At 45.6% G+C, this 13,125-nt stretch overlaps 1 protein-coding gene across 1 annotated transcript in view; it reads left to right on the plus strand.

Moving 5' to 3' along the window:
- Positions 1 to 11,456, plus strand: part of FAM20C (FAM20C golgi associated secretory pathway kinase) — a 100,354-nt gene extending 88,898 nt beyond the window's left edge. The window contains exons 7-10 of the mRNA XM_081889193.1: positions 2,251 to 2,360; positions 2,985 to 3,066; positions 4,038 to 4,097; positions 8,543 to 11,456. Coding sequence (XP_081745319.1) covers positions 2,251 to 2,360; positions 2,985 to 3,066; positions 4,038 to 4,097; positions 8,543 to 8,795 — 505 coding nt within the window. The 3' untranslated portion in view covers positions 8,796 to 11,456. The remainder of the gene's footprint in view (positions 1 to 2,250; positions 2,361 to 2,984; positions 3,067 to 4,037; positions 4,098 to 8,542) is intronic.
- Positions 11,457 to 13,125: the final 1,669 nt, after the last annotated feature.

Genomic DNA, 13,125 nt, shown 5'->3' on the forward strand with positions numbered 1-13,125 from the left:
GCTGATGTCATAGTCTCCATAGGAAAATCTGCTTGAAAAGCTTCAAAATCAAAGCTTCTGGACTCCATTGCAGCTGTACTGAATCACAAACTTAGGAAGATACCTTATACTGATTCAGATCATTGGTCCATCTACCTCTGTATTGCCTACACTGACTTGGCAGCATCTCTCCAGGGTTTCAGGCAGGGATATTTCCCAGCTTTTCCTGGAGGTGCCAGGGATTGAACCCGGGACCTTCTGCATGCAAAGCACATGTTTTACCACTGAGCTGCAGCCTTTTGCCTTGCATTCGCTAGAACTGACAAAGAATCTGCCCCCTTCTACACCAACGTGCATCTGTACCAAAACAGAGATGTGAAAGGGAGAAATCTGTGTGTCCCTGCCCCGGACTGCTTTTTCTAGGTATTCTGTTTCTTCCTCCCAGATTTCTCCCTGTGCCCCCCCCCCCAGACATTCACATCTCTTTACACCTGCATTGTGGTGCAGAAGGAGTTGACCAGATGCAGCTCTAATGAGTGCAAGCTTCAGTAAATCTATATCAAACAGCTGTGTCTGTCTGGGTGAAGTGGGGCCACAAAGCTGGTGTTGGGGAAATTAGTAAACAGTTCACCTTTACTGGTGTTTCCAAGAGGAGCACCAATAGACACAGGTTTTAAGTGAAAACGTAGGCCTTTATTAATCCTAAAAAAAATCAGGAAGGGGTTGTCCTTTACTTCTGCCAGGCATCACCTTTATACAGTGGTACCTCTGGATACGCACACCTCTGGTCGCGTATCCTTCAGGATGCGAACGCAGCAAACCTGGAAGTATTTTTCTGGGTTTCGCCATGCATGCATGTGCAGAAGCCCTCTACCGTGCCGCACGCATGCACAGAACAGGCACCTCCAGTTGCGAATTCCTCAGGATCCAACTGGAGCTCCGGAACGAATCCTGTGCACAACCAGAGATACCACTGTATATATCCAGCTACACAAGTGATTACCACTTAAACAATCAGACAGTTATCACAGCAGTTGTTTTCATCACAGTTAAACAGTTACAACACATTGTTGTCATTTGTAAACCACTCAGAGATCATTAGACCCTCCTGACTAGCTTACCCCAACCTTCTCATTTTAATATGTAAATACACATAACCATCTTTCAGCGTCTTTCTTTATTGTCCTCTAATAGATCTGTGTATTATCTGTCAGCCAATGTCTGCTGTCAGTTATCTATGTTGACATTTGGGGTCTCTTCTTGACCTAGGATTTTGTGTATTTACTTTGCTCAGCCAACCTCCTAGCGTTTAGTTCTTCATGTCACATCTTCCCCAGTCATATTCTATCCCTTCCAGTTGGGGTAGGAACTATAAACGAACCAAAGCTTGCCCATACGTCTCCTTAAAAGCAGCCTGTTTGTTAGTAAAGCTCATGCACAGATTTCAGACTGCAAAGTTCTGAATGCACAAAATGAATTCAGAGATGAATTAAAATGGGGACATTCTCCTATGCTACCTTACCAGCAGGTGGGTCGCTTGCTTACCTGGAGCAAGAGGTGAGCAGGGAGGTCAGTGTGGTGGAAAAGCAGGAGCAGGAGTGCTGGATTGGATCCTCCTTCCATTGTGTTTGCACCATGCTGACCTCCTCATCACCACATCTGTCTCCCAGAAAGCAACAGCCTTCTGCCTGCTGGGAACCCAGTATAGTGACTCTGCCCCACCCAGGGAGCTGATTCTGGTACCGAATGCCCGAACCATCTTATATGTAATTGGAAGTGATCTTTTAGATTCCTGGCTATTTATAGAATAAATAAGCAAATGCCATCCTGTCAAAAGTACGTCCGTCTTCCTTTGACCTTTCATTACTTGAAGTCTGTGAGATGATGTCTCCAATATAACTATTTGCCAAACACTAAAGTACCAATACCGTAGATTCTTGAACTTAATTCTCCTGCCTCGGTATTTAGCTATTGTCGCTCTCGCTGTGAAAAGATGACTAATCAGTTCTTTCTCCTTCAGATCTTGCTAAATAAATAAGTCTAAAACTGTTCCCTACACCACACTGGCTGTCAGCTTCTTGTAAGGGTGACTGTAATACACACACAAAGAGAGAGAGAGAAATAAAATTGGGACGCATGCCAGAAAGCCCTGAAGATTTTCTCCTGTTTATTTTGAACTCAAGGAGAAAGCTCCTGCTGACTTTAATATTGAAAAGATAAGAGCTGTGTGTTTTTCCATCTACATTCTCCTAACGCTGTTGCTTTTCCCAGGTGGGAAGTTGACCCGGACTATTGCGAAGAGGTCAAGCAAACACCGCCCTATGACAGGGGGACCAGAGTGCTGGATATAATGGACATGACCATTTTTGACTTCCTCATGGGTAGGTATCCTAGATCTCGAAATAAAAATGGCACCGTGTGAATCCCAACTCAGTTCTGCACATGTTAGCAGGCCTTTGGGATGGCGGAAAAAATCATTTCATTTTTAAGCAAACACACACACACAGCCTGCACTGATACATAGATTGGCATGTAATTATTCTTCTGATGTGCGGCCCCCTTAGTCATGGGACGACGGGCTTGCTGTGGAGGGAATCGTGCTCCATTTGGAGGAAGCGGCTCAAATGCAAAGTGCTTTCTCAGCAGAGGGGGAAATGTTCCTTTTCGACTCCTGAAGGAGCCTTTCCCGCTCTTCAGAGATGATCTTCCATAAATCATAGAATAGAATTATGGACTTGGAAGGGAGCCCACCAGACTGGTGTTTGCACACAACCTCCTCTCAACTGTGAAAGGTGCCAATCACCTGATATCATTATGGCGTCTTGTGATTGACAGGTGGGTGTTCCTGTGGGGGGCAGCGGAGTTAGGGATCCATTACCTATCCATGGTTTACTGTCATGTGTGAACGCAGCCAAAGTTTGATGGAAATATGTGCTGTGTTGCTTTTCTGAGCCATTTGGTGTGCATTTGTGTTTATCCCTCCTGCGTTTTTTACCCCATTATAGGCAATATGGATCGCCATCATTACGAAACCTTCGAGAAGTTTGGAAATGAGACATTTATTATCCACTTAGACAACGGAAGAGGGTAATTGCTGGTGTTTCTTTCCCTTTTAAACCAATATATTTGTTTAATTTCCCCCAACATTTTTACCCACCTCCCCTCACAGAACCATCTGACACCATCTGCCCCGTAGAAAGGGTTCTGATGATTATTATTAATATTAAGTGACTTATTTGCCACGTTTTCCTTAAAAGCTGAGGCGTAAGGAGTCACAATAAATAAATAAGTCCACAACCAGTCACCTTATCATTCCTGCAGACCAGCGTATAAACTGGCCATGCCGTAGATCTTGAGAAAGTTATTGTCACTTTAAGAATTGAACAGAAGGGGAAACTCTGCTTACTACAGATTTCTCACAGCAAAAGCTGCCCTAAAAGCTACAGGGCCTTCTTAGATTTTTGCGCTGGCAAAAGGCCATAGCTCAGTGGTAGGGCATATACTTTGCATTCAGAGCATCTCCAATGAGTGCTGAGAAGGACTCATTTGCAGAGGAGGGCAACCAAGATGATAAAGGATCTGGAAACCAAGACTTACAAGGAATGCTTGAGGGTGTCGGACATGTTTAGCCCAGAGAAGAGAAGACTTAGAGCGCATGGGACAGATAGCTGTCTTCAAATATCTGAAGGGCTTTCACATGGAAGATGGAGCAAGCTTGTTTTCTGCTGCTCCAGAGGGCAGGACTCGAACCAGTGAATTCACATGACGAGAAAACAGATTCCAACTAAACATCAGGAAGAACTTTCTGAGGGCAAGGACTGTTTGATTCCCTCAGAAGGTGGCCGACTCTTCTTCCTCACAGGCTTTTAAAACACACACAGAAGTGGTAGCTTATTCCAGCCACCCACCATCAGGGGGCATCATTGGAAAGAGGTGCAGTTTTCCAGACCCAGCACTGCATGCCTACGTTTATCCTGCTTAAACATACTCCATTGCAAAACTGATGCCTCAAGATGCCCTCCTGACACGCTCTTCTCTTGTTTCTGTCTCTGTGATAGGTTTGGAAAATATTCCCACGACGAGCTATCCATCTTGGTGCCTTTAAATCAGTGCTGCAGGTATGCCTTCCCTTGTCAGTCGTGAGCCCGGTGGCAGCCTCATGGGGAATGATTTACGGGGGTGGGCAATGTCTCGAGAAACACTAAGTGTTTTGAGGGTTGGTCTGTAGTGGCGGCAGTTATCTAAGACACTGAAGAAACAACTGGACCTCCCCGAACAGCTGGGAGTAATAGAGGCATGAACCATGTGCCCAAAAGCCATTTTAATTTCACCAGGGGAAAGTACAGTGGTGCCCCGCAAGACGAAAGGGTTTTTCGGTTTTTGCGACGCTTCGCTAGACGATTTTCCCTATGGGCTTGCATCGCAAGACGAAAGCCCATAGGGAAATCTCGGGGACCTCTTTTAAATGCTGGCGGTGGGGAGCAAAGCCTTTTCCCCCCCTCCGGACTTCAGAAGAGGTCCAGGAAGGCCGGCGGGGGCGAAAGGCTTTGCTCCCCACCGCCAGCATTTTAAAAGCGGTCCGGGATAGCAGGGAAGCGCTTCCCGCTATCCCGAACGGCTTTTGAAGGCAGGCGGGGGGGGGAGCAAAGACTTTTGCCCCCGCCGGCCTTCCTGGACCTCTTCTGAAGGCGGGCGGGCAGCAAAAGTCTTTGCTCCCCCCCGCCTTCCGGGGGCTTTTAAATCGCCCCGGACAGTGGAGAAGTCCTCCACTGTCCCGGGGTTTTTAAAATGCTGGCGGGCGGCAGCGAAGCCTTCGCTGCCGCCCGCCAGCATTTTAAGATCGCCCCGGGACAGAGGAAAAGTCTCCGCTGTCCCGGGGGCTTTTAAAATGCTGGGGGACGGCAGCGAAGCGTTCGCTGCTGCCCGCCAGCATTTTAAGATCGCCCCGGGACAGCGAAAAGTCTCCGCTGTCCCGGGAAGGCAGGCGGGGGGGGGAGCAAAGACTTTCGCCCCCCGCCAGCCTTCAGAAGAGGTCGGGGGACAGACTGTCCCCGGACCTGGTCTGAAGGCGGTTTCCATAGGTACGCATTAATTGATTTTTAATGCATTCCTATGGGAAACCGTGCTTCGCAAGACGAAAAACTCGCAAGACGAAAAGACTTGCGGAACGAATTAATTTCGTCTTGCGAGGCACCACTGTAGTTGTTGTTATTTATTAAATTTATATACAGTGGTACCTCAGGTCAAGAACTTAATTCATTCTGGAGGTTCGTTCTTAACCTGAAACTGTTCTTAACTTGAGGTACCACTTTAGCTAATGGGGCCTCCCGCTGCCGTGCAATTTCTGTTCTCATCCTGAGGTAAAGTTCTTAACCCGAGGTACTATTTCTGGGTTAGCAGAGTGTGTAACCTGAAGCGTCTGTAACCCAAGGTACCACTGTACTGCCCTTTATCCACAGATCTCTCTTTTTTTAAAAAAAAATTCCTTATTAAACATTCAACATTAACTTACACAACAATACACAATAGTACAATATATACAAAGGTTAAACCACAGAGCCTAGGACTTGCCGATCAGAAGGTCGGCGGTTCAAATTCCTGTGACGGGGTGAGCTCCTGTTGTTCGGTCCCTGCTCCTGCCAACCTAGCAGTTTGAAAGCACGTCAAAGTGCAAGTAGATAAATAGGTACCACTCCGGCGGAAAGGTAAATGGTGTTTCTGTGCACTGCTCTGGTTTGCCAGAAGTGGCTTAGTCATGCTGGCCACATGACCCAGAAGGTGTACGCTGGCTCCCTCGGCCAATAAAGAGAGATGAGCGCCGCAACCCCAGAGTTGGTCACGACTGGACCTAATGGTCAGGGGCCCCTTTACCCTTTACCTTTTTACATACACATACTTTACAGAAAAAGAAAAGAAGAGAAGAGACGAAAAAGAAGAAAGTAAAAGATAAAAGATGAAATAAAATAAATTTCTGATTATCCACAGATCTTAGGTTGGGTCATAACATAAAAATACAAGATAAAAAAAAATACATAATAGAAACAAAAACACTTAGGTAACCATCCTGCCAGTGCAGCATGGTTACTTAGCACCACATCAGATGCAAGCCATTGTTTCTATGTTTCAAGTCACCCCTAGAAATATCTGCTCAGGCGTCAAGTCACTGGGTAGGCCGTTCTCTCATATTTGGCCCCCTTCTAAGGTACAAGCCTATCCTACAGGGATACTAAAATGCCCTTCAGCTGGAATAGAGATGTTGGCTTAAATAGCATGGCCAATAGTCTGTGTCGTCCAGGAACATCTAGAGGGGCCATAGGTTCCCAACCTAGAGTTATACTGACCAGAGAAAAATTGCTAAATAGGGCCTTTGTACATCGCTCCATCAAAGCAGCAAACTTGGCATGTACCCAGTGATGGAGGAGGAGTTTTTACCCACCATGGCAATCTAAACTTTGTCAGAGACTCATGGCCCAGAGAATCTGTTGGGGGGGGGAGCAGCACGTTTGTGAAAGCCCCTCTTTCTCTCTGCCCTGTAGAAACTCATATCCATTTGGTATTTTGGAGCTGTTCCAGCTCCATGCCTAGTTTATCCTCCCCTCCCTCCCTCCTTACCCTTGCAGCGTCCCCCAATTTCCATTGTGTTGTCCTTCCTGGACCAGCCGTTAGAAAACCAAGGTGATGCCTACTGAGAAATGAAACAGCCCTTTGAGATCTCAGGTTACCTGATTCTTTCTGAGGGCACAAAATGTACCTTGGATTCAGTGCATTCCAGTCCCTAGGAATTAGATGACTAGTACTTGACATTTAATTAAATCTGGCTTTTACAGAACAGAGCACAAGGGTGAGGGAGAAAGAGGGCCGTAAGCGAAGAATGTAAGAAAAACCCTGTTGGATGAAACCAAAGGTCCAGCATTTTGTTCCCACAGTGGTTAACCAGAGGCTTTCAGGAGAGCCACAAGCGGAGGCAGGAACACAAACAGCTCTTTCCTACTGTTGCTCCTAAGCTGTTTAGTATTCAGTGGCATACAGCACAGAGCAGGGGCTTCCAAAACAGACCACCAGTGATCTGCAAGTTTCACTCCGGTGGTCCGTGGCGTGTTCACAGTAAACACCCGAATTATTTTGAAATTGCATTTTTTATTGCTTCTTCCGTTCCTTCTATTGCATTTCACAGCATTGCAGCTTCAATTCTGCCGCATGCAAATTGCAACACAGCATAAGAAATAAGAGAAACCATAAAAATGCAATTAAAAATTGTGCGGCATCTGACACAGGCAGAAAAATCATTAGGGCTATCAGCAGTTCTCAGAAATGTTTGGGTGACATTGACATAGAAGCTCTGGATCCCAGACTATGCTGGTGGCTTGGTTGCTCTCCAGAGACCACAACTGCCTCCAGCTGCCACTTCAAGGCTTCTGCCGCTTTCTGGGTTCAGATCGGGATGGGGAAGCTTTTTCAGCCTCGAGCCTGTGTTCATTTTGTTGAATTAATTAAACTAAATAGTTTTAATTGAATTTCAAATGAATGTGCAGCAGTTGCAAGCTACCGATCTCTGCAGCCACAGCAGGCGCTGTGATTCTCCAGCCGTCTCACTTCACCCCTGGAGGTGTACTCCATTGTCCTTCGAGACAGACAGATGCCAACAAAACTTGCATTTTATTGTGTTGTGATCGTCCTTAGTGAGTCATACAGACCCCTATTCTGAATACAGTGGTACCTTGGTTCTCAAACTTAATCCGTTCCGGAAGTCCGTTCCAAAACCAAAGCGTTCCAAAACCAAGGCACACTTTCCCATAGAAAGTAATGCAAAACAAATTTTAATCTGTTCCAGATTTTTAAAAACAACCCCTAAAACAGCAATTTAACATGAATTTTACTATCTAACAAGACCATTGATCCATAAAATTAAAGCAATAAACAATGTAGTGTACTATAAAAGAAATAAGACAGTATTGCAGATGATAAAAAAATTCAAATTAATTATTTCGTTAACTGCACTGATGATAGTCATTGTTATCCCTTTCCGCAGTCACACCATCAATCAGTAGCTGAACTGGGTTCCACACAGTCACAAAAAAAACTAACTGAAAAAGCCTCGCAAACAAAAATGCAAATAAATAGCAGGGAAAAAAGCGCCAAACTTAATATGTTCTGGAAGTCCGTTTGGCTTCTGAAATGTTTGAAAAAGAAGGTGCAGCTTCTGATTGGTGCAGGTGCCCCAGAAGCAGTAGCCAAGAGACATTCAGCTTCCGAAATACGTTCCAAAACCAGAACACTTACTTCCGGGTTTTCGCCGTTTGGGAACCAAGGCATTTGAGAAGCAAGGTACCACTGTAATGTTTTTATCAGGTAGGGTGGCCTGGGGATGAGTTTATGGAATGCGTAGGGAGATGACTTGAAAAACTTTGGGAACTGCTGCTCTAACCACTCCACCGCAATGCCTCTCTTCCCCTGCTACTGCCAGAGCCAGCAGCATGAGCAGAACTCCATGTGCCACTCACCGCGGCAAACCTTAAATGCGGTCCTTTTCCCTCACCTTCAGCTTGCCTCTTTCTTTCCTTAGAATACGGAAGTCCACCTACCTGCGGTTGCAGCTGCTAGCCAAGGAGGAATACAAGCTCAGCCACCTGATGGAAGAATCCTTGCTGATGGACAAGATCGCGCCCATCTTGTACAAGCTTCACCTGGAAGCAATGGACAGAAGGCTCCGGATAGTCCTCAAGGCCGTCAGTGACTGTATAGAGAAAGATGGCTACAGCAACGTTGTCGAAAATGACTTTGTCTCCGACGTGAACACGATGGCTACCAAGAGGTAGTGGAGATCGCAGGACCACCTTTTTATTGGTTCCGTGAAAGAAAGAACCGGAGCCAGGGAGGGAGGAACAGTCTTGCGAGGGACTGTGTATGCCGCTGTGTGAATTCAGTGAATTCAGAAATTGCGATAATAACCATTCTCAAAATAGCTAAGGCGTTGACTCTGCAGAGGATTTAGCTCTGGGGCTCGGGCGCAACCAGATGGAACAATTTGGATGCCCCTTGGGGAATCTACAAGTTTTTGGCAGATGCGGCCTCCCAGTTGCCACGGCCTCCATGCAGTCCTGCTTCCCTTCAGCCCTAAATTATTTCTTCCTGTTGCCCGTGGCGGCACAAGGGTTACACCTTGTGGGCGGAGCTTCTGGCAAGCCCCGCCTTGTGTGGTGTTGCTGTAGATCCTGCGATGTGGTTGTGGCCAAGCCCTCTCCAACCTAGGCGCAGACACAAGCCACACAGGCATGCGGGGCGCATTGGCGAAGCATACCAGCAATGTGGGGAAGGGCTTGCAGGAAATTTTGAGGTGGGTAAAGGAATAGTTGTCTATCTCCGGATTAAGTGATTAGAAAGAGAAATGCACTCATTGCCACACTTTTAAAAAGAGCCGATCCCCAAAACGTGATTTGGAAAAATATTTTGAGAACATGAATTGCCTGGTGGCAAAATGCACTTCTTTCCTTTCCTTTTGAGCTTATTTTGTTTGTACAGAAAGCAGAAGATCTTTATTTAATATTTTGTATTTATATATGGAAAAAGTTGTCCTTTTTGTTTTGTTTTGTTTTTAAAAAATGCAAGCCTGAGGGAGGGAAGGAGAAAACAACCGCCTCATGTTCACAGCTCACGGTTTACTGTCAAAGAAGGGCCATACAGAAATAATTCAACACTGTTTGCAACTATCCTGGGACTCTTTTCCACTTAGGAATCCCAAGCAGGGAGAGAATCGAACCATTATGTGCTCCCCAAGTTCAAAACTGCATGCGCATAGGAAATGTAACATGTCAAAGGGAAGGTTTGGCCTATAAATATTGTTCCTGGCATGCTAGCTTTCAAAGTGCAAAAGAATTGGCGACATGGAAAAAGCTTTCTCCTCCCCCTCCACACCCGCAGACACATATTTAAATGGTACAGTCTTATAGAAGAACATGCTTAGGAATCAAAGAATCAGAGAATTGCAGAGTTGGAAGGGACCCCGTGGATCAGCTAGTGCAATCCCCTTCAATGCTGGAATCTCAACTAAAATCATCCATGACATGTGGCCATCCAACCTCTGCTTAAAAACCTCCATTGGAGGAGAGTCCACCACTTTCTGAAGCAGTACGTTCCATTGTCAAACAGCTCTTACTGTCAGATAGCTATTCCTGATGTCTCGTCGGAATCTCCTTGTGACTTGAATCCATTAGTTTGGGTCCTACCGTCCAGAGCTTGCTCCATCTTCCATATAAAGATGGCTATAATATCTCCTCAGTCTGCTCTTGACCAGGCTAAACATACCCAGTTGCCTCAACCATTCCTCATAAGGCTTGGTTTCCAGACCCTCATTCATCTTGGCCATCCCTCTTTGCACATGTTCCAGCTTTTTAAATTGTGGCGTCAGAACTGCACACAGTACTCTGGGTGTGGTCTGACCAAGGCAGACTAGAATGGTACTATTACTTACTTCTCTTAATGGGGAAGAAATTTGGTTCAGCTGATATTTGAAGGTGAACCTACTTACCGCAATGCTACATGAACCAAAATGCAGCCATCTTTCGAAACTCTGCATTTTGCAGGGCAGTTCTCTAAGCAAGTGCAAAATGTGCAAAAAAAAGTATGTATGCTCCCATAAAGCTTGGGTCAGAATGCACATATTAGTATATCATTTTGTTGGTCCAAATCGCTTGGGAAAAAATGTGCATTAAGTAAAATTGCAAACCAGAATGTGTCTACTAGGAAGAATTTTGCACTAAGATACTGGTGGATTTTCATGAGGACTTATTTTTAAAAAATTGCAAACTGGTGTGGAAATGTGAAGAAATGAACTCAGCACTGGCAGAAATGAGAAATGAGGAGAAACCGAAATTGAGAGATCCGCCCATCCCTAGCTATGCCTTCTGCATTTATTTCTCAATGTGCCATAACACATCTTGTGTTCGGGTTGTTTCCTTCACTTTATTTAAATTGCTTCCGCCCCAACCCCACCCATGTCTGCTCAGCGCTTCAAGGATGGAGACATCTCAGAAACTGTTTTCAAAGGCAGAAAGCCCCACTCGATAAACGGCAACCCGCCTAGACATAGTCAAAGCTACAGCAACATAGTCAAGAAGCGGATTTTGATAATTTGTGCATTGACAGGAATACTTGAATGTGGTTTTACAAAGTGATGTAAAAAAAGATATATGACAAATTGTACTATTTATCCATAAGGAAAAGTAGCGGCTCTTATCTTTCTAGACTGTCATAGCAGAGCAGCTGCTTTCCAGACTTTGCTTTTGATAGTTTTTGTGTAAATATATACATATACGAGTTTAAAAAAAACAACCTGAAGATTAAAAAAACAGACAAAAAAAAGAGGCTGCTTTTGGCAGTGATAGACTTACTTTTGCAGCAATTTTTTTTTTTTTTGGTGGATTTGTTTGCAATGTGGTCCCAGTGCAATAAAGATATGGCAAATGTGTAGCCAGAAAGTCTATGCAATGCTTTTTTTATCCATTTCAGCAGAACGAAATAAGGGAGAACGAAAACTCGGGAGAACGAACTCACTGTGTAGTAGGGCTTCCCCCCTCCAGATGTGGCTAGACCACAGCTCCCATCACCCCAGCCAACAACATCTGGAGAGCTCCAGGGTCTCCACCCTGCTGTATAATCAGAGAGATATCCCTATGGAAACAGGCTCTGAGCTGGCCCTGCCCAGCCAGTGTCCCCATTGGTCAGGAAGGGCTTCCTGTTGGACTGGGAACTTGTCCCAGCAATGAGATTCTCTTCTTGGCTCTGCTGCATTCTCTGCGACTTCTTGGCTCCTCTCTGGGTTCCTACTTATCGTCTCTCCTCCGACAGCTACCTACAGCTCAGTCCTGACAGCTTGGGTGCAAACGGAGCCCTCAGTCACAGGTGCAAAGTCCCAGGACTGTATTCAGGGTTGAATTTCACCTTAAGTGTTCTCTGGCAGCGGCACTTCGTGCTGAGGGCATTGCATGCGTGCGTGCATGGCTGGGAGGTCGAAACACCTTTTTCTGCTTGTGTGACAGCCAGATTAGCAGAAGAAGATTCAGCGGCTCTGAAAGGGTGTCACTGTTTATTAGATCAGGAATCCGAGAGCTCAGGGGAATTAACATGACGAAGCGCAATGTCCTCTTGGAAGCTCAGCACACAGCCTTCCAAAGGAGGGGGACGGTTGCTTGAGTGCACCTTAAATCAGGGGGAGGAAATTTCCATAGGAATAAGAAAAGTTGCAGGGCTTCAATGGTTATTGTTATTAACAGGGCATTTTCCCAGCCAGAACTGACTGGAACTTTCAGGTGGGTGCCATTGCCATTCTAAGAGAACAAGGAAGGCATTCATGGTGAATTCTGGCAGCTATTTTTCTAGAAAAATAGAACTGGTTATTTCTAATTACACCCCACCTTTGCTCCAGGGGGCATGCATCCCCCTCTCTGTTTTATCCTCACAAAAACCCTGTGAGGTAGGTTAATGCTGAGAGACTGTGACTGCTGCAAGGTCACCCAGAGAGCTTCATGACTGAGTGGGAGGATTTGAACCCAGGTCCTACTCCAACCACTACAACACACTGGTTCTCAATAAAGTGTGCTATCACAAAACGGAGTTCAGTTGCTTGTTAGTTGTTCAGATCAAGAACCACCGGTCCTGAGAGATCTGCATTGTCTCCCAGTACGTTTCCGGGCACAATTCAAAGTGTTGGTGCTGACCTTTAAAGCCCTAAACAGCCTCGGTCCAGTATACCTGAAGGAGCGTCTCCACTCCCATCATTCAGCCCGGACACTGAGATCCAGCGCCGAGGGCTTTCTGGCGGTTCCCTCATTGCGAGAAGTGAGGTTACAGGGAACCAGACAGAGGGCCTTCTCAGTAGTGGCGCCCGCCCTGTGGAACACCCTTCAGATGTGAAGGAAATGAGCAGCTATCCTATCTTTAAAAGACATCTGAAGGCAGCCCTGTTTAGGGAAGTTTCTAATATTTAATGCTGTACTGTTTTTAACACTTGATTGGGAGCCTACCAGAGTGGCTGGGGAAACAAAGCCAGATGGGCGGAGTATAAATAATAAATTATTATTATTATTATTATTATTATTATTATTATTATTATTATTATTAAGGTTGAAATATTTTCTGCCACATACCCAG

The sequence above is a fragment of the Podarcis melisellensis genome (genome assembly GCF_964234715.1).
Source record: "Podarcis melisellensis genome assembly, chromosome: 14".
Lineage (NCBI taxonomy): Eukaryota > Metazoa > Chordata > Lepidosauria > Squamata > Lacertidae > Podarcis > Podarcis melisellensis.